We start from the raw sequence: 22,590 nt of genomic DNA, 5'->3' as shown, positions 1-22,590 counted from the left end.
TGATGAAATTGTTGTTTTAAACTGAGGAGCTCAATATGTGTCATTCCCATGTTTAACTTTAAGTAATTTTAGATTACATGGCACATTATGGTTGACAAATATTACAGAGCTTTAGGCTTTTGAAACGCTTTTTGATAGACACAGACATAAATGGTATACATGTCTTAAAAGCTTTTTTAAAAGAAACCAAATTAAACAATTTTAAGAATTAAAAGTGGCTACTACTACTAAGGCAAGAATCAAAATGCAGCAGTGTGTGTGTGTGTGTGTGTGTGTGTGTGTTCCTGCAGTGTGTCCACATGCAGAGGTATTAAGAGTAGATGATGAGGAGGGCGTAGCTGCAGTGATTTAGGGGGCCCCGCTAGGCAAGATGATAAAAAGGCCCCGTGGAGCCTGTAAGGGAGGAACAAAAACACACCGCAGTAAACACCCATCAGTGTCCCACTTTACTGCCTGCACTGACAGATGAGTTCTCTTTTCTGTCTGTTTCTTCAGTGGCTTTACCTCAAAATAGTGAGAAAAGAATCAACGTCCCTTCCCTTCCTCCCACCCCTGCCTCCCCTCTCTCGGTGCCCTGTGGTGGCGTGGTTATTGAGATCACGGTGTGTCTGAGTGGCAGTGATAACCGGTACCCAGGTGCCACTGGCACATGGTGTTTAATTAATTAATGAGACCGCGGGGTTGGTTTTCTAATTCCACCTAGCCAGCACCGGGGTGCAGGCGAGATAGCTGTGAAATGTTTAGGTGTGTGTTTTCAGGCGAGGAAAAGGAGAGATGTATGTGGGAGTGTGTGCGTGTTATGGTTGTATATCTATTTTGTTGGCAGTTTGGGAGCTGGTCTCCTTGTTAGTGGAATATTAAGTATGTATGGAATATTTTTACTGTGACTTTTAATCACGCCTTGTGATTGGGAGTTAATCATTGGCTAAGTGAAGCTGATGACTAGAGAAACGCAGTTAGTGTTAATACATCAATCTGAACTCTCTCCGGCACACTAACCAGGTCATGGACTCACTGGATGGTGTTTAGAGCAGCGTATTGTGTGTGTGTTATGCAGATCTGAATATCATGAATTGGGGAATGTAGGGTTAACAAACAACAAAGTATTTGTTATTTTTCTTTGATTATTCAGGAGGATGTAATATATATATATATATATATATATATATATATATAAACTAAATGGAAATGAAAAAAATCCTCTCAAAACTTTCCCATTCCATTTAGTTTTATATGCTGGAGGACATATAAAAGGAACACAAGAACAAGAGAACACAAGAGAATGAAGGAAGGAAAGTCACTTGACTAAATACGAATCAAAATAACAATATCTATATCTACAATATGAGTTGTTGTGCAGCAGTAGTGCAAATTTTAAGGTCCCACAATCTGTATGTACACTGCAGGTAGATGTATGATTGTGTGTCCTTTAAACCTTTTTTCTCAAATAAAGATACAAAAATGGCATTTCTCTTGGATGCATTAAAAAGTGTTTTAATCACTGACCAATCCAACAAGAAGAGCATCCAAGAAAAAAAGAATCTGGACCTGTAAAATTATATATTCTTCAGTTTTCTGCGATGTTAGAAGACGCATCAGTGCGATATAAAACAGCCTTCCATCTTGCTATATTTGAAATAAATATTTTCACATGCACAAGAGACAGGAGGAGTTTTACTGGACGAATGTAGCGAGGAGAAAGAGCCTTCCTGGTCATGAATGATAGAATATGCTTAAACAATAGAAAATCTGCATTTGTATTCACAGCTCATCTTTAAGAGCTGTTTTACATGGTACATGTTAGCAAATTATGTGTTTCATTTTTTACTGCTTCCATAAACTATTCAAATATATTAGCTTACACCCCATAAATGTTAACACTGCACCACTCTTATACCCATACAGGCAAACAGTCTTAGGAGCAGATATCACAGAGGAAAGGAATGATTTACTAAAGCTACATAAAACTCTTCTCTCTGTGGGAGATCACAATAAAACTTCTATAATCTGTGATAGTGGAATATTATAGATAGCCTCTATAAAAATAGCTTTATGGCTCGGGAAAGAGAAGCATTACGACTCGCTCGTGTTGTGGTTTAAAACATCTTGTAGCTTAAAGATAAATTAGTCTATAGATTGCATATATCAGGCGTCATCTAATTCACTGTAGGTTTGTCCATAAAATGTGAGGAGTCCTGTTTCAGAAGTAAAGTTATGAGGAAAAATGCAGCAGCATTGATGGAGTGCAGTCAGATAAGAAACAGCACAAGATAACGCTGAGGAAAACAAAAGAGTGGTTGCACACTGTGTTCTTATACACTTATTGATAAGATTAAATAGTCATCAAAGTTTCTGCAAAGCAATAGTGTTCTTCCAGTGTCTAATTTAAACTAAGACTTCTCACACTCACATTTCCTGCTCTGTGAATATTAATCGATACTTTTACATGGTACCTGGTTGTCATTCTTCCACACCCCAACTCCAGGTACTTTACTGCTGATCTTGTTTACAACCAGAACATCTGGTTTATTAACCAAAGGGTTTCAGAGTACATCACAGTTATTATGGCACCACCATGGGATGTTTGTACACTCTCACAGTGTAAGACAGCCTGGTAGCGCTACAAATCTACTCCACAACTGGTATGAGATGCTACATGTTACTTACAGCACATAACTCCTCCTAAAACCATAGGTTAATCGTTTTGACATTTCTCATTATGTACAGGTTAAATAAACACTAGAATACAATAGAACATAGAACTACAATAGAACATATGAGGAGCTTGTAGATTTCTTATTTTAACTTTCGGTAGAGCCAGGTTAGCTTTCTCCATCTGCATCCACTAATTCACGCCAAGCTAGGCTCATTTAGCCTGCCTCCAGACCTCTGAATCCCTGCATGCATCTCAGATTAGCTTGGTGTGTGCCATTTCCTTTCAGACCATAACTACAAGTCAGAAAAAAAATTCACATGAGCCTCCTAGTTGTGTGCTGTGTTGGGCATATTGGAAATTCTTGACAGCAGACATCTAAAGAAATGGACAACAAAAGTAACACATTTGGCAGCACTGATGGGCAAATTTCATTGAGCAAAACTATCATTGAGGGTACATTTCTTTCTTCGTCATTTTTTAAAATGCATTTTGAGTATATATTATCTACTTTGATGTGTTGTAGCCTTAAGACAGCAGGCTAAAGTTAAGTAAAAGTGTTTTTCCGCATCAAACCTCTCGTCGTCCATCTGACCCTGGTTGATGTCTGGACTGGTGCCACTTATAATGATATAGTACTGATGTGGAATATGCGATTCAAATTCTACATGGGATGACTTATTTTGAAAACTGACTAGACTCTCTCTGCTGTTTCTTTGCCTGACTCTCTGCCAGCCTTATCTGTTCTGTACTGCTTGATGCGGCTAGGCCGTGGTGTCTGTCAAAAAATAGACCAGGCGTGTATCTTTAGCGGAGCAGAGAGCCGAGCTGCTTCTGGGACGTACCGTTCTGAAACGTACCGCGTAGCTTCTGGTGGGATATGAAGCATTAACTAAACTGGAAGCGATCAGTGCTGGCGGCACAGCTGTAACATAACGCAGAGGCTCCTGGTTGGATTTAGCTTTTAGTCATGGGTGGGGATATGATATATCATATGATATGATATATGTTCTACATTCTATTTTAGATTCCCAAATCTCAGCATCAGCTTCTCTGTAACATATTATTTCAGACTTTGAAGTGTAACGTCATTTCTAAGTGTGAGCCTCACTCCATCCACTGCATAATTTTGATGAATGCTAAACAGTGGGCAAGAAGCTTAGGGGAGAGGGGAGCGGATTAGACAGGACTTGCTCAGTGATATGATCCTCTGGCTAGAGAAAAATGGAGAGCAACACAGAATCAGAAGGCACCTACGCCACAGAGGGCTCTTTTGAGGTGAAGCATTTGTCCCCTCCAGAATCCCCTAAAGCAGGCATCAGTGTGGTGGAGGGCAGTGGTCCAAAGCCATTAATTTACCGTATCAATTTGAGCCATTAGCTCCAGCCTGAAGATCTCTTGAAGAATAATGATTATTGTAACTATTTCAGGCGTGAACTTGATAAATTTATGTATAGAAATACTAGCACTGTGGATGACCCCCATGTATTCTGGTATGCACTGAAGGGTGCATTAGGAACATCACTATATACTATATACTATATACTATATACTAATAACTATATTCTATGTAAAAATACAGTGGAATAATAGTGACCTGAGCACAGAATGAAGTCACACTGACTCTGTGTGCTATAATCAAAGTTTCTCTGTCCAGCGTTTAGTTGCCCAGGACAGCCACGTGTTCACGCTAGTGTTGGTCCGTGAATCTTTCAGTAAGCAAATTCACAGCACAGTGAAACCAGGCGAAAAAACAAGTCAGAGCCGCTGCCCAGTGACAGACTCAGCTACTACAGGGGTGGAGTGGGATAGAGGTGCACATTTGTTTTGGTCTGAGATGTCATAAAGAGAACCTTTAACAATGGTTGAGCAAAAATTGATGAATTAGAATCAAAGCTTGGAAATTTGGAAAAGCAACACCAGTTATCATTTTGGCAGACCAGGAAAGTATGTGTGTATGTGTGTATGTAAGTTGAGAGAGAGAGAGTGAAAGTATGTGTACAGTACAGGCCAAAAGTTTGGACACACCTTCTCATTCAATGCGTTTTCTTTATTTTCATGGCTATTTACATTGTAGATTCTCACTGAAGGCATCAAAACTATGAATGAACACGTGGAATTATGTACTTAACAAAAAAGTGTGAAATAACTGAAAACATGTCTTATATTCTAGTTTCTTCAAAGTAGCCACCCTTTGCTCTGATTACTGCTTTGCACACTCTTGGCATTCTCTTGATGAGCTTCAAGAGGTAGTCACCTGAAATGGTCTTCCAACAGTCTTGAAGGAGTTCCCAGAGATGCTTAGCATAAATTTGCAGATGATAGTTTGTCATATATAGACAACGCTCCAACTTCAGTTTCCCAAGTCTTGGACACTTTCAAAGAATTCAGTGCTCTGCCAGGTTATGAAATAATCTGGTCTAAGTCATCACCACTAGCACTCTCCTCTGCTCTTGTCCTCCCCACCATACCATCTCACAATGCTGTGGATGTCTTCCCCTCCCTGTACTCAATTATAATTAAAAATGTCCAGGGCATCTTAAGTAAAGAGGAAGCTGACATGAAAAAAATGTTCACTTCTCCCAATTTTCCCACAAGCGCGTATTTCCATTACAAAAATGGATATTTCACCAAGGGTAAACTTTTATTCTAATATGTTACCCCTTTCACCCCCCGAGAGTTACTGGGATAAGATCCACGGTCTCATCTCAAAATTCATTTGGAGGGGCAAGCATACCTGCCTGAAACAGTCAACTCTGCAACATGGCACACAGGTAGGAGGACCAGCTGTCCCCAAATTCAGGGTGTGTTTTTGACCATATATGTTTCACACATTATCAGTATTGTTAGACCCAAATACATCACTCGTGGCGGTCTAGAGAGGAAAATTTAGCCTCTCCTCATTGTTTACAAGATTTAGTAAACTCTAATCTGTCTCCTAATTGCTCCAAATCTAAACTGGGCCCCATAATGTCTGTAGATAGCTACTCACTTTTAGTTGCAGTGACACACCCATAGTCCCCTTTTTCATTTCCTAAATGGAGCAACTGACATATGCATTTTCTGACCCGCAACTCAGATATTCCATGCATGCCTATGATGTACCCTGAAGGCTTTCTTTACACACCCATGAGCTTCATGTCATGTTGGATGTGGGTGTTCAGACAAGTAGTTTAGTCTCTAAGCACTTTATCTTGTGACTGAACTCCTCTTGTGGTCCTCTTGCTGTTCTTCTGGTGTGGTAAAGAGATCTTGACCACTGTGGTGGTGGTGAGGTCGATTGGCTAACTGTATCAGACTTATTCATTTTAAATTTTTATATAGACTTTACCTCACTTCTAGAAACTGTTATCTCATGAAAGACATGCCCTCTCCAGTCTGTCATCTATGTACTCTTGGCCTCGTAGGCTCATTTATGCACATGTATTGTGATTGCCCTGCAGTGGCCTAATTCTGGAAAGTAGTGTCTTCTACCTAAATCACATTTACTGTGTGTGCATATGTCACAGGGTTTGTCAGCCTTTAACTTTCGTATTTTATTTACAAAAATGCAAATGCTTGCTTTAAGATGGAATCCTAAATCCATGGGCCTAGAGAAAGGACTGTCCCGGCATGGGCCTCTGCAGCAGCAGATACTAAACAGCTGCTGGCTTGAATAATAATTGCATTATAATGTATGTAAGTGCATTTAGCTGTTTTGTTGTCAATCAATCAATTTTTATTTATAACTTTTTGATTATTAACATTTCTATTTTCATTCAACTAATTGTGGCTGCTTTTCTGTCTCATATGAACATTGATCTGAACACACACATATAAGCTCACACAGATATCCTGGCCCCCCTGGCTGCTCTTCCTGGAGCAGCAGGCTAATGTGGGAGGAGGAGGGAGGAAGAGAGGAAAGAAAGAGGAAGAGAAAGGAAGAGGCAACAGGAGAACAGACCTCCCGTTGAACTTGGCTCTCCTCCAGTACTCATTCACCCAGTAATCAGCTGTGAGTCAGTCAGTCATACTGGCTTTAAACAAACACATTAACATTTGAGGGCACATTACACGAGCGCTCACTTGCGCACACGCAAGCACATGCTGTCATTACATTACAGACACACACAACCAGGCACAGTTTAGCACCCTGGGTGTTTCTGCTGCAGTCTTACCTGGTGCATATTTCTGAATTTCATGCTTTTTGCCCTCAGAAGGAGTATTTGTTTTGTTACAGACGCTGGCCTTAGGGGTGCGTTTGGTGTAGTTCAGGTACTTTAGGACTGGCTTAGGGCAACCACAGCAAGGGTTTTTAATGATGTGGGGGGAGGGTTGATACAGACAGCAGTGTATTTGTGGGGTGTGTGTGCAGGCAGAGAGAGAGGCTGGCTTGGTACACCCTGATCAAGGGGTACCATCGCCCACCTATGGCCCAGAGGGAACTCGCACTCGCCTGCGGGTACAACTGCATGAGAGATGCCGAGCAGACCCCACACAGCTGGGGAGGATAACCTCCGGTGATTACACTCACAGGGGTGAATGTCAATCATGCTGTCTGCCCGAAGGTGTGTGTGTTGTCTGCATGTGTGAGACAATGCCCCTCAATTGTTGATGCGAGTATGCTTTATGTACATCTATGCAATCTTAATGTGTGTGTGTGTGTGTGTGCCCAGTGCCCAGTGATGGCCTGTTAGATTGAGCTGTCAGTTGGCAGGCAGCAGATGAAGATTAATGGAGCACGCAAACAATAAGAGGCTGGCAATGATCATAAATATGCTAATGGCCATTATCAATACACACTCACTGACATACATAAGAATGTGTGTGTGTATGTGTATGTGTGTGTGTGTGTGTGTATGTGTGTGTGTGTACAGTATTCATGCAGAGAAGATTTGGGATAGGAGGTGATTCAGGTTAAAATCATTCTCCCTCCCCTCGGGATTGACACCAAAAAGCCAGGCACGCAAACATGCACACACACACATATTTTTAGAACGGCAGTGTGTTGGCTGACTGATGGACGGGAGAGACGGGCGTCCCATGTGTTATGCTTGGGCTGTGGGCTACAAGAGGGGGGGCTCATTGAGTAGATGACATGATTGGTGTCGTATTAAAACCTGTTTATTTAGTGTTTGTGCGTGTGTGTAGGTGTGTGAGAAGGGCAGGGGATAGCGATGATGTCTGTGCCGAGCCTCTGATTAAGACTACAGGTTCAGCTAATGGCACAATGAGAGGATGATTAAGAGAGGAAGAGATGTGGAAAAAAACAGAGCGGAGGGAGATAAAAGGGATAGATAGACAGATCTATTCACTGAACTGATGATGGGGCTCTTTGTTGTCTCATCCCATTCTGTGGTTCTCTGGGGTCCTTCCTGTGTCTGCAGCATACACTCATTTTTTAAATGAAAAACCTCTTTATCTCTCTCTGCATCCCCCTCATTCATCTTTTTTTTCGCTCTCTCTCTCTCCGCCCATCTGGGTCACACAGCACAAAAGAGAAATACAGGGGCCCTGAACTGAAACCTGGTCGTCCGCTTCATCACCTGGAAACACATTTCTTAACCTTCTTCTACCCACTTTTCACCCCCAGTTGTCTCCTCTTCTGCTGCCTCCCGTCAACGACTTATCTTTGCTCTACCAGGGTCTGCAAAGTCCACTGGGAAATGTTGGGGACTCTCCGACCTTCCTTGTCCTTTAAACACACATGCTGCAGTCACAGACACACACACCATCCGTCCGATCCTGATGGAGAGTGTAATTTGTGTGTGGCAGGGTGGCGATGGATGGAGCATGTAATGTAGACATAGGGAAGTGGTTATGATTGGGGCTAATGAGCTCACAGGGGACGCTGGGATAGAGGAGGCTGGCCAATGGCAAGCCTGGCTCAGATACACCTCTCTAGAGGGTCCCTGCTGAGCAGAGACCCTCTCGGCCCCATGGGAATTTTCTTGTGTATGAGTGTGTATGTGTCTGAGTAGGTCCTGTTTGAAAACCCAACAGTCCCTGTGGTCATTATATACTCATTCTGCTGAGCTGGTTATTATTGCGCTCCACGGACAGGGGTAGTTAAGCATTTAGATGTTGAATCACATTGGTCATTAAGTCAAGGTCACTGGTAACTGGTAAGACCAGAGGGACTTGCTTGTTTTTGGAGTGCTATTGAATACACTCCTCTTGGAAGCCAAGCAGAGCAAACTCAGAGAAAGTCAGCGATGATTGCTAACACTGCATCAGTGGGAAGTGTGGGTGTGTGCGAACAGGTGTGCGTGACAGTGTGTCATTCTGTGTGTGTCTCATTATCATGCATCGTGTGTCAGTGTTGTCCAGGAGGCTGAGCCTCTGCGCAGTGCTCCAGGGGAGAGTTATAGATTACTGGCTGGAGCAGGCAGGGGCCAGGGGAGCCGCTGGAGCGCAGACCCGAGAACTGTAGGCTGGACACGGCTCTCAGCTCATCAGCCTGTCTCTTGAGGCTGCGGAGCTTAACCTGGAGCAAGGCTCTGATTAACCAGGCTAATGACGGTGCAGCCCCGAGCTCCCACTGCCCAACACCATAATCACTGTTTAAGGCCTCAGCCAGTCGGTGTGTCTATATGGAGAGAGAGCACTGTCACAGCTTAATGGATAAGTCTACTGACAACAAGCATTTTAAGTCAGCTGTCAATACAAGCTTTGAGAGCCACTCACATGACAGGAGGCCGATGTATGAGAGGCTTGAATGAGATCAAATACATTCAGAGCTTAAATACATTTTCCTGTGTTTGTCAGTTGTACGTGTTCCTATGGCTGAGTGCGTGCATGTGAATGTATTACTCTGTGTTTGTGTGTGTGCATGTCACAACAGTTTGAGGTGTTTAATGAGTGCTGATCGATGTCTCATCTGTGCCGCCTTATCTCTAAAGCAAACATTTCATCAGCACAATGGAACCTTTCAGCCTTTGGTACACACGGAGACCCCAACGGACAAACCGCACAAACCAAACCATGTATGCAAATAAGACAAAGACAGACCCACTTTGTTCGTAGCCCACTGTCCCAATAAGTGTAATAAGCGTACACCAGTTGAGATGTGGGTCTTTATGGGTGTGGGGGTAGGAGGGGTGGGGGTGGAGGTGCATTAGCTCTGCAGACAGAAGAACATGCCGATAGTGGTTACTGTCCTCTGTGAGCAAAGTGATTTCTGACAACTCCTAAATGAAGCCCTGGGGGTGGGGATGCCTGCAGCTAGATCACAGACCTGCTTTATGACTGCGTGTGTGAGAGAGTTAGAGACAGAGGTAATAGCTTGGCGTTGTAAAAGGGGTTGAGTCGATAAGTGATCTAGCCAGTGTCCGATAGAGAATGAGGTGGGAGGTATCATCATCGAGTTAAGATGCCAAAAGAAGGTAAAACCTACAGGTTTATTTCTGCAGGGAATACAATGGTACCCCTGCAGCTCTACTACACATACAGTATTAGCCATGACCTACCAAAGAGTGACAGAACAAAAGGAATGAGGACAGGTGAGATATTTTTAACTACAGGAGATATAACAGCAAAGAGGAGGCACACCTAAAGAATAAACTTAGAGTTATTCTATATTTCACTTAATGTTAATAAATCCCATTAAAAGACCAAAAAATACAATAAAGTACATAAGTGTGTCTCCTTGTGACTTATTTGATCCTGTCCGTGTCAGTCAGCCCTAAACTCATTTGTCGAAACGTTTTTTCGAAAGGGTCACAAAAAAAGTGGTTTTATTTTTTAAAAAGGGCTCAGTAATTTCAACAGCTGAAAACTGTAGTTTTTAACAAAGTTGCTCAAACAGATGTATACAGTGCATTTGTTGGTAACAAATACTCATGTGGTGAGTCCGTGCCTCTTTAATTCTGTTTTTCTCATTTAACAATTAAGTTATTTCCAGAATCCTTAAAGACTCGTCTAACCATCTGAATGAAAAAATATCTCACCCACTACACATTATATAAGATTTGTAACCTCTTTCCCAAGTTGTGACTGTGAATCTCATCCAGGTAGCTGAAAATAACATGACCATGCTTGTTTCATATGGCACAAAAATATTAACACATTATTTTGCATTAAAATAGTCTTTGCGGATTCTGAAAACACCCTCTTAATGATGGTAAGTGCTTTAGTATTTTTTTGTAAACTGAGGCTTAGCTCTGTGAGTCAAATGTAATGATAATACATGAGAAGAATACACATTTGGGTGCCCACATTTGTCCTGATGAAGGACCATCTCTCTTAAATAGCATTTTAAATAGTTTTTGGATAACAGATTATAGAATTTGCCGGCTTTTCATTGGCCAGTCTTCTTGAGTGTACAGGGGCTGTTACTGACCGACAGCCATCCACATCGCTGCTGATCCCCCATAACATCCACAGGTGAACTTGTGTATCTGGCTGGATGTGCACCAGATGTGCATTTTTCAACCAGTGTGTGTTTATGTGTGTGTTGGTGTTAAGCTCTGTCTTTACAAGTGCCGGTTGATGGCTAAGTAGAAGACAGATCCAGGCATGCACTCATAGCAGCTGTGTTTCTGAATGGATCCAGCGGCCATTGTTCTCCTGTCACTAACTCGTCTCTCAGGCCCAGGAGACACACTGCTGACATTTACCAGACCCCACCCCCCCTCCCCTGCCTGCCTCACCCTCTCCTCAGCGCTTCTCTCCCACAGTCACCTTCCTCACTCCTGTCTCATTCTCTCTCCCTCTCTTTTCTACTGCTTCCATCAGGTCCCTCGCTCACTCCCTCTCTCTGTCACTCTATCCCTCTCTATGGCATGATGAGAGGGGACAGATGCGTGTGGATATAAGTGTGTGTGAGAGAGAGAGTGTGAGTGTTTGCGTTAATGAGTGGCCCTTTAAGGCTATTAAGATAAGATTGGTACGCCCAGAGTCCCTCATTACCCAGCAAGCACTGCCCCCTACACAGAATGGTAATTGGGAAGGAGAGAGAGAGAGGCAGACAGAGAGAGAGAGAGAGGAGAGAGAGGGTCGGGGTAGAAGTGGAAATAATAGGAGGATAAACGAGAGATAATTGGGTGGATTGAGAACAAGAGGAGAGATTGATCAGGTTGTCTGCAGAGAGAGATGTTGTAAAGCGAGGAAAGGTTAGGGGTCACACACACTAGTTTGTATGCACACATAAGCGCACACGCATGCTGCAAAAACATATGTTTGACATGCATGAGTGAATTCTTTTCAGACCTGCAAATGTTCTCCTCCACTGTTAACTTAAAAGCATCAGTGCACACATGGAACACACACATGAAAGCATGCATTTTTCATGCGTGTTATTATTGTGTTATTTCCTATCAAACCTTGTGCAAACATTCATCAGGCTTAATGTGTTTTGGATTTTTAAAAAGCAAAGTGTGTGTGTGTGTGTGTGATTATGGATGTCAGTCAGCCTTTAATCTCCGCAATAGTCATTGTTGCCTGTTTACGTCTTTAGTTGTTTCAGACAATGAAACACCAGCATCACCTACAGGATTTTGACATGAACAGCAGAGTCTTTCAGCCTCACTCACCTGCTGACACTGTTCGGAAATCTGAAAATCCCAGGATTTTTTGACAGTTTTGAACTTTAGTTCAAACTTGCATTATTTGTTGTAAAGGTGTGTGGTAGTACACTAAATATGGTTGTCTACTATCTGCGCTGTCCCAGTGAAATAATGCGTATTGTAGTTATTTGTAGGAATCTGGATCTCTCCTGTCATTATAATTTGAATAGATTAAGAGATTCTGATGCTAATTTAAATTATTTCAAGATACGTTGAGCTTGCAAACAGTGTGAAACTTTTAAAGTATTAAACTAGTCTACACAGAGTGTCACTGACTCATGAAATATGTAAGCATTGACGAAATTAGAGAATGATGATGACTGGACACAGATCAAGTGTAAATATATTAATTTCACTGTCATCCTTCATGAGTCAGAGACATTTGCAATTCTGTAATTTTCATTTTTTCAAGGGGCACAGCAGTAACCTATCAGATGGAGATTGAGTAGTAAATTTATAATTAAGCAGGATTTCATCACCTGTTCTTCCTTAGACACAGCCCACCAAAGTGACCAAAGTCCTTACAAGTATGTAAGGGATTGTAACTGACCAGGGTGAAGATGGTTTGTTGGATGAAGTTGGATGTTCGACAGACATTCACTCCGGACGACAGCGGCCTCCTGTTCCTCAGTTTCGCCCAGTGTTGGCAGCAGGTGAACAGTCAATAAATTACTGTTACCTTAATGCTGACTTGACAGTATTAGTGAAAGTTATGATTAAAAAATGATATTACATTGATGTTAATTTCATGTAGCACATTTACTTTGATTGCTGATTTATTTTACATAAATATTTCAATAAAAATATTGTTTTTTTTCAATAGCTTCCATGTAATGTGGCCCATCCATCCATCCATCCATCCATCCATTTTGTTCCACTTATCTGGGAGCAGGTCATTGTGGCTGCAGGCTAAGTGAGGTAGTCCTTCTCTCCTCCAAAGGTATTCCCAGGCCACATGAGATTTATAATCCCTCTAGTGGCCAAACCACCTCAGATTGCTCTTTTCAACAGAAAAGCTGAATGGCTCTTTGTTGCATATGTTGGGGGAAATGGGGCTGGTCCAGGAGAAAACTGTCAGGACTACATTTTGTTCACTTCAAAAAGTATTATGGACATGTTGCTGAATTAGATGGTAAATCTTAGACTGAAATCTGGAAAATTTTGGAGTGGATTAGTCTTGCAATCACATGATCGCATTAAATTAGGGTCACTGCCTCATGTTGCATGGAAACTATTGACAACAAATCATGAATTTCCATCAAACTATTCATATGAAATAGAAAAAAAAATCTAATGTGAACAGGTGTGTCCTGTGCATGCATCACATAAAATGAAGAATATTAGAGAAAAATCATGAATTTTCTATAAAAATGTTTATAAGAATGGAAGAGGCACTAAAATCAAACATAAATTGTCATATTCTGGAGTTACTGAGTCACATAAAGCTATTGAAAATTGAATTGTAATTTTTAAATTAGATTATTTAGGTAAAATAGATAATTCAGGCTACTAATTAGCAATCAAAGCTAATTTTAAAAAGTGTACTACCTGAAAAAAATTACATATTTTTTTAATCTCAACTTTCACTAAAACTACCAAGCCAGCATTAAGGTATTGACAAAACATTGTTTTTGAGCCAAATAAACTGTTCAACTTATTGAATAACATAAAACTAACCTCACCACAGTTTTCTTTTGTTCCTCATCTGGACAAAAGTTAGTCCGACATCTTTTTAACTCACTGCGGACAAAAATATTACATACAACAAAACAGAAACAGAGAAAATGAGAGATAGTAACTTAATAAGAGACTCGAACTGACTTGATTATGAATTTCAAACTGTGGCTTTGTATCACCATCAAGTGGCAGAACTGTGTATAACCACTGAAAAAGACAGGATGGAGTAAACTGATCAAGGCTGTGAGTGAGGTTGGTTAGATGATGATTTTGAGAAGAGTTTGTTCAGTTGAAACAATACATATTCATCATTCACAGTATCACAGTTTAGACACATCATCACGTCTACTGTACACCCACAGGGTCACTTGTGCTGCAGTGTCCCTACAGCAGTTGTGAAGAAACTCACAGGAACATTGTAAACCAAAGTCATAAATCAAAAAATGTGCACAAAATGGGCAGAGCTGCACATATACCATGCACTAGAGTGAATACAAGGCTGCACAATCATCTATGCATTTTAAAACTGTGTCTACATTCGGAGCTGAATTTACAAAAATAAGAAGACATGCAAGAACATGCAGTAGGAAATTGTGACAATCTAAACAAAGCAATTACCAGTTGCATTTAAACCTCTGTGTTTGGAGAGAAAATGTAGCAGAACAGGTAACAGACTAAAATAGCCTATGAAAGTTATGTGATAATCAACTCATTTTTACAAGAAAACAAAGTCATTTCCTCTTGGCCACTTATATTGTTAATCAGAAAGCCATTTTATGCATTTGTTGCAGGTTCTGGATGACAGGACAAGAAACCAGAAAATAGTGCCTGTTTAACAGGAGAGAGGATTTGTTTGTTAGTGTTCATACACGCTGGCAGTCTGTTCTTATAATAGCCTACATTCATGGTAAAGACTTTCCCTGAAGCACAAACTATCCCACACCGCCCCCCACTGATCCGTCACTAGTGGACATGTGGAATAATAATCCCAGAGATGGTTCGTTATGCATCAGTATTTGATGAAATTGCAAAAATGTGACTATATTAGATGTCATTTTGACACGTGCTGACTACTTTAATTAATGTCTAACGCAGGCAGAAAATTGCATTGCGAGATAACATTCAGGTGCAGGTGGGAGAATCTAAACACAGGAGGACTACTGACAATAACTTAATTTCAAACCAACTATAATCCCCTTTTATCTGTTAAAATCTAGTCTTTTTTGCTCACTTTTTTCCTGTCAATTCTGTTTATTGAATTTTACATATAAAAGCAGCAATTACAGTCATACATTCAATAACGTATAGCTATTGTAATTCAGAACAAACAACAAACAAATTATGTGCATAATTTGCTGGACTTTGTTGACATCTATCACGCAGAGGTGACACTGTTTCAAACATTTTTGCGAGACGTACTTTGGTGTAATGAGCTCGGTGTAGAATCCTGCAGTGGGTGAAACTGTGTGTGTCAGCCACCAATTGTGCAAGTTCTCCCACTTAAAAAGATGAGAGGCCTGTAATTTTCATCATAGGTACACCTCAACTATGAGACAAAATGAGAAAATCTCACGATACATGGCCCCATTCATTCTTTCCTTTACACGGATCAGTCGTCCTGGTCCCTTTGCAGAAAAACAGCCCCAAAGCATGATGTTTCCACCCCCATGCTTCACTGTAGGTATGGTGTTCTTTGGATGCAACTCAGCATTCTTTCTCCTCCAAACACGACAAGTTGAGTTTTTACCAAAAAGTTCTATTTTGGTTTCATCTGACCATATGACATTCTCCCAATCCTCTTCTGGATCATCCAAATGCTCTCTAGCAAACTTCAGACGGGCCTGGACATGTACTGGCTTAAGCAGGGGGACACGTCTGGCACAGCAGGATTTGAGTCCCTGGCGGCGTAGTGTGTTACTGATGGTAGCCTTTGTTACTTTGGTCCCAGCTCTCTGCAGGTCATTCACTAGGTCCCCCCGTGTGGTTCTGGGATTTTTGCTCACCGTTCTTGTGATCATTTTGACCCCACGGGGTGAGATCTTGCGTGGAGCCCCAGATCGAGGGAGATTATCAGTGGTTTTGTATGTCTTCCATTTCCTAATAATTGCTCCCACAGTTGATTTCTTCACACCAAGCTGCTTACCTATTGCAGATTCAGTCTTCCCAGCCTGGTGCAGGTCTACAGTTTTGTTTCTGGTGTCCTTTGACAGCTCTTTGGTCTTGGCCATAGTGGAGTTTGGAGTGTGACTGTTTGAGGTTGTGGACAGGTGTCTTTTATACTGATAACGAGTTCAAACAGGTGCCATTAATACAGGTAATGAGTGGAGGACAGAGGAGCCTCTTACAGAAGAAGTTACAGGTCTGTGAGAGCCAGAAATCTTGCTTGTTTGTAGGTGACCAAATACTTATTTTACCGAGGAATTTACCAATTAATTCATTAAAAATCCTACAATGTGATTTCCTGGATTCTTTCCCCCCATTCTGTCTCTCATAGTTGAAGTGTATCTATGATGAAAATTACAGGCCTCTCTCATCTTTTTAAGTGGGAGAACTTGCACAATTGGTGGCTGACTAAATACTTTTTTGCCCCACTGTATATGACCTATGTACTCTTTTTAAGATCTTTTCCCAAACATCATCTGAAATTGTCTCTCATAAATCTGTCTCCCAAACAGTCTTAAGTCCAGTAGAAGAGCCTAAGGAAAGGCTGTGAATATTTGAATAAATTGTAGCCCCTTTCAGTGATAATAGAGGTTCCAAAAAGACATCAAGAGATGAAACATCAGGAAGGGCAGGGAAATCTGGAAATGAATTGCGAACAAAGTTGCGAACTTGAAGGTATCTAAAAAAGTGTGTTTTAGGAAGTAAGAACTTATCGACTAGTTGTTGAAAGGATGCAAAAACAGCATCTACATATAAGTCCTTCACAGTTCTTATACCCTGCCGAGCCCAGTCAGAAAAGGTACTATCTAATAAAGATGGAGGAACGATATGATTTGCTTCAAGTGGTGCCCTGATAGAAAGCATTTGTAGGCCAAAGTGACGCCGAAATTGGATCCAGATTTTAAGGCAAGACGCCACAATCACATTTTTAGTGTACCAAGTGGTGGAGGAGAGAAGAGGTGAATGCAATAAAGCCTTCAATGTTACTGGATGAGTGGAATTTGCCTCTACTTTCAACCATGATGGAGGGGTCTCAATATCTTCATACCGAATCCAGTAGTTCATATTTCTAATATTTGTTGCCCAATAATAAAACAAGAAGTCAGGTAGCGCCATTCCACCCAGTGACTTGGGCCTCTGTAGAATCTGACAACGCAACCTGGGTGTCTTCTTATTCCAAACAAACTCCAGAATAAGACTGTCTACTTTGCGAAAAAAAGAGAGGAAGATAGATTGGGATACACTGAAACAGATACAAGAAACGTGGAAAAATATTCATCTTAACAGTGTCGATTCTGGCAGCAACAGACAAATGTAGGAGGGACCAACGTTCAAAATCTTGTTCAATTTGTGCAAGCAGAGAAAGGAAATTTTTCCGCTAAAGATTATTTAAAGTATCAGCCACATATACACCCAGATAAACAAAGCCAGAATTAGAAGTCTTAAATGGCAAATTTATAAGTGGATACTCTCTTGCATACCTGTTAACAGGGAAAATTTCACTTTTGCTAAGATTTAGCTTATATCCAGAAATCCTGCTAAATTTATCTAAAACTGAAAGTGCTGCAGGAATGGAGCAGGCCTGGTGTTTTTTCTAAGCTTACCCACCATGAGGGGAAACGATCCATACAGAGATCCAGCTATAATCTATAATAGGATATAATAATCTATGATATAATTTATGGAGGTCTCTAAAGTAAGATAAATGAATAAATGACATCTTAATGGGTGCACACACACACACACACACACACACACACACAGCAGCCCACTACTTGTGTGTGTTTAGTTGCAGCCCTACTATGACTGACGAGAGAATATGATATGTAGTCATTAAGAAAAACATGTTTCTTTTAGCCTGTTTATCTCGTTAAGGTAGATACTCATCATCAAATCAAAACAGTGATTGTTGATCCTGTATTTGCGACCCCACAGATGTATAATTGCACTGCTACACTTTACTGAAGCTCTACTATAACATGACTATTCAGAAATACCTCTCTCTGTCCGTCTATAGGCTGTGATGTACAATTTATTGATCCTAATATCAGCACGTAGCGGCTCCTCATTGGGTGTTACAGTGATTGACTGGAGGAGGAGAGGAGAGGGAGTGTGGGCGAAACCATTCATCCGGCCAATACTCGACTGGAAATATGTAAAGATTAATGAGCACTTTTCAGCATCTAGATTCGGATTTCAAAAAGGATTATGGGCGTGAAGCCGAATTAGATGGTAGGATTGCAAATCTGGGTAATTTTGGATCGGATTAGGCTCCTAATCACACGGTCATCGGCGCTGAATCCCCCCACATCCCTGCGAATAAACATCCAAACAGGCAATTAGGATGCGGACGGGATTTTGGTGACGCTGCGATGGGTACCTGCGGAGATACCGACATTCAAGCAATAATAATGAGGATACGATTTGATTGCAAGTTGGTTTAGTCGTTTTCCATCGCTGCTGTTTCGTTTGCGTGATTTGCCCATGATGATCCCGCGGAGGCTCGTGCAGCTGCTGCTGCTGCTCGTGCAGATCGGATGGCGGGGGGTCGCGCCGAGCCCCACCGATGAGGGAGCACTCCGGGCCGGCCACGGGGAGCACGGAGAGCCGGGACACCAGGAGCCTCACAAGGACTCCTACAGCACCTTCGCCTCTGAGTTCCTGGAGTCCAGATACCTGTCCGATGACGGTAAGGACCTCGTGCATCGTGCCGCTAAAGCTTCCCTTTGGCGGGTTTTGTTTACATGTAGTGCGCAACAGACAAACTTACAACATACTGGGTCATAGATTAGAGACACAAATAGAAACTGGGAGCAGAAATTGAACGTGTGCTGTTTATTTTGTCTTGTATCCAACCTGTCTCCACTGTGCAAGGCCCTTCAGCACCCAGGCCAGCTCCCCCATGGTAGCTGCCCACCCCCTCTTCCTCCCTCTTCTTCCTCTCTCTCTCTCTCTCTCTCTCTCACACACACACACACACACACACACACACACACACACACAGTGCAGATGGCCTCCCCCTAGTTGGCCTTCTGACTGTCTTGAAAACAAGCATCAACTGTTTTTGTCTGGAACCAACAGAGTGCTGATTTTGTGTTTTGCAGGATATCCATTCCCCACCGCCCCACCAGTGGATCCCTTCGCCAAGATCAAAGTCAGCGACTGTGGAATAACCAAAGGCTGCATAAGGTCAGAGAAGGATCCGTCTTTTGCCAGATTTCACTGTCTGAAAACAGAGCTCTGGTGCAGCTGTAGTGATGCTTTATGCTACATGCTGTGGTCTCACAGAAAGCTGGAGCTAAACATGGACTTCATATAAAAAGCTCCCTAGTTTGCCTCTTAGATTATCATGATATTGTCATGATAACATCATCTTGTCACCTGAGCTCTGTCTGTCTGTAAGTGCTTGTATTTGTTTGTTTTTGTACAGATATGGTAAGCCAGGGTGTGATGCTGAGACGTGTGACTACTTTCTGAGTTATCGTCGTATCGGGACGGATGTGGAGTACGAGATGAGTGCAGACACAGACGGCTGGGTGGCCGTAGGATTCTCCTCTGACAAGAAAATGGTGAGCAGCTGCACAACCTTTGTTAAGAAATGTCTGCCTCCGTTCTAGTCAGCACAACATACATATTCATGTTATGTAACAGCACAACAAATCCTGCTTTTATTTGTGGTATCAGACCAAGTTACTGCAAATCTCCGGTCCGTAATCTATAATCAAACACATGGACGTGTTGAAAATGATGCATCTTTTGAGGAGAAAGACGTAATGATAAATGAAGAGCATATATTCAATATTTTAAGGCACAAGGGTCCAAAGATGGATATGAGAGTGAACAAGATGATTTAAGGCTTAAATAATTTCTGTTACACAAAATTATGTTGACTTTTTCTGATGTTCGTGTTGTTTTTGCCTTTTTCTTGCGAAATTCTGTATAATTTCTGAAACACTTTGAACTGTTTGGAGTTGATAACAATCCAAAACACAGTTTCATTTTAGGGGATTACAAGCCGAAAGATTTGGGAAACACTGGTTAAAGGTGTTAAATTTACACTACATATAATTAATAGTATTGACACAAACTGTGTTGTTGATTAGCATTTACAAACAATAAAAATGTGATCAAATGTTTAGCGCCTCCTGATAAAGGCTGAGCTCTATATCAGTATTCATCATTTATTGTCTAGTATCTACATTATCATATCGAAGCTGTTTTATATTCCCTGTTAATTTTTAGCTAACAAAATGTCAACACTTCTCTGAAGAATGAAATTTGATGTACCTGTTTGGCATCCAGTTATCATGAGCCCATTGTGATGAACATGGTGAACTACAGTATATTAATATTAAAAGACGGTTTGTGGTTTGTTTTATTGTTGTTTATCTTTCCTGTATTGCCTGTTCTTACAGCAAAAAAAAAAAAAATAGAAAACTTCCACATGGCGCTGATGTGCTTTATGACCCATTTTATTAAAAGTTAAGAGAAAGTCAAAAATGTCCCCAGTCTCATGTAATTGCAGTCACAGTGTGACAGTTTTTCAGCAGGAAACTCTGGGGCACTGTGTCCGTCCCAGTTACTATATTTATATTTTGCATTAGGATCTTACCTTTTATTCAAGAACTGGATACGTAGAAATTTGGAATAAATGTCTCTCATCTCTTTGTTCCTCAGGGTGGAGACGATGTCATGGGCTGTGTCCATGACGATAACGGACGTGTGCGGATTCATCACTTCTACAATGTCGGACAGTGGGCCAAAGAAATCAAGAGAAACCCAGCGAGAGACGAAGAGGGCATTTTTGAGAACAACCGAGTGACCTGCCGGTTCAAACGGCCGTTATACGTCCCAAGAGAAGAGACACTGGTGGACTTGCACCTGTCGTGGTATTACCTGTTTGCATGGGGACCGGCCATACAAGGTGACTGACCAGACTTCAGCATCTAGTCAGCTGTTTATGTGATGTTTTTATCCTTCATGACATCTTACATTGTTTTACCCTTTCCCTTCAGGTTCCATCACAAGGCACGACATCGACAGTCCGCCAGTCAGCGACCACATGATCAGTATCTATAAGTACGAGGACGTCTTCATGCCCTCTACAGCCTACCAGACGTTCAACTCTCCCCTCTGCTTGCTGCTCATAGTAGCCCTCACCTTCTATTTACTCATGGGAACGCCGTAATGAAGCACAGAGGAGCACAGAGTGGAAGAGAGGATGACGTAGCAATAAAAAAAAGTTGCCATTTTTGTCTGATGCCACATTGAGGTGTGCACTTTGCACAAAGAGACACTGTATTAGATATATTAAACATGATAGAGACCATATATTCATCACTCTGAACTCATACAGAGGATCTTGACAAATAATTAAACCTATATTGTAGAGGTGTCATGTACAAAACAAAAGGTCTGATAAAAGAGTAGTGTTATAGTATAAGTAGGCCAGTCATTTTCAGTATTTATGATAGCTTCCAATAGAAAACATATTAGGACTACACATGCCAGTAAATAAATCTCACAAGTCTTCAAAGTACTGCATGCACTGGGAAATCTGGGAATGATTTCAATAACCCGCTGTTCACTGGTGACGAGAAGACAGTCCTCATGTTGAACTTGGCTAAAACACAAAGGTTTTCTGAGGACAAAAGAAACTAAGCAGCTCACAGCCGCTTGCTCACGCTCTTCCTGTCCTTTTACACTGTTATGTTTATGTGGACGTCATCTGTCATAAAATCAGAAGAAAAGGGAAAGTTTATTCAATGATTCATACTTTCACAAAATACCGTTTCCAAGGGAGTGTCTACAGTATAGATTTACCATGTAAAAGATTTTCATTCCCTTTTCTAATGTTTATGTTTGGCACTCAAACACTTGGCTCATCTCACATTTCAATAATTTGGAGATTTTTTCAACCAGAGTGGCTGTTGGGTTTGTTTATCAGTACTGTGGCGATGTGTTTGACAGACAGACAGAGACTGCTACATGAGTTACTGTTGCCTATGCAAGCAATAACACCCTGAACAGGTGCAAACTGTGGACTGAAGAACAGTTTGCTTTGACGTGAACTCATTTTTCCCCCTTTTGATCTGTATTAAAAATGAATGGAAATGTTAAAATGCCTGAAACAATCTGGTGTGTTTATTATCAATAAACCTTTTAAGAAATAACAAAACAGTATTGACAGCATAATACAGGTGCTGCAGTGCATGAACAAACACCTGTCAAACAGACAAATTATTTATATTTAATGGAATAAAAATAATTCTATTTATGACTGTAGCTACCATTGAGGACACTGAAGTCATGTCGTCTGTATTTGGAGAGAATCCATGACCTGCTACTATATGCAATTTAAAATTTTGGTGGAAATACTCTTCCAGGGTAACCTTAAGTGACTACTCTAAGATCTAATATAGATCTAATTTTTGAAAATCTAAAACAAATAAACTAATAAATAGAAATAAAAAACCTTTTTTTGGTGCAGTTAAAAGAAAAAAGGTCACAGATGCCATAAAATGATTTGGATAAAATTAACATTGTATAATA

General features: G+C 41.2%; 1 protein-coding gene across 1 annotated transcript; it reads left to right on the top strand.

Moving 5' to 3' along the window:
* Window positions 1-18,522: 18,522 nt before the first annotated feature.
* LOC139205760 (DOMON domain-containing protein FRRS1L) lies at window positions 18,523-21,226 on the top strand. The gene is made up of 5 exons (XM_070836064.1): window positions 18,523-18,727; window positions 19,143-19,227; window positions 19,469-19,607; window positions 20,716-20,962; window positions 21,054-21,226. Exons 1-5 carry the CDS (start codon window positions 18,523-18,525, stop codon window positions 21,224-21,226), a joined length of 849 nt encoding a protein of 282 aa, XP_070692165.1.
* Window positions 21,227-22,590: the final 1,364 nt, after the last annotated feature.

This window comes from Pempheris klunzingeri, chromosome 8 (assembly GCF_042242105.1).
Source record: "Pempheris klunzingeri isolate RE-2024b chromosome 8, fPemKlu1.hap1, whole genome shotgun sequence".
Taxonomy (NCBI): Eukaryota; Metazoa; Chordata; class Actinopteri; order Acropomatiformes; family Pempheridae; genus Pempheris; species Pempheris klunzingeri.
Note: the sequence above shows the minus strand (reverse complement) of the source record. Positions and strands in the feature narration are given on the sequence as shown.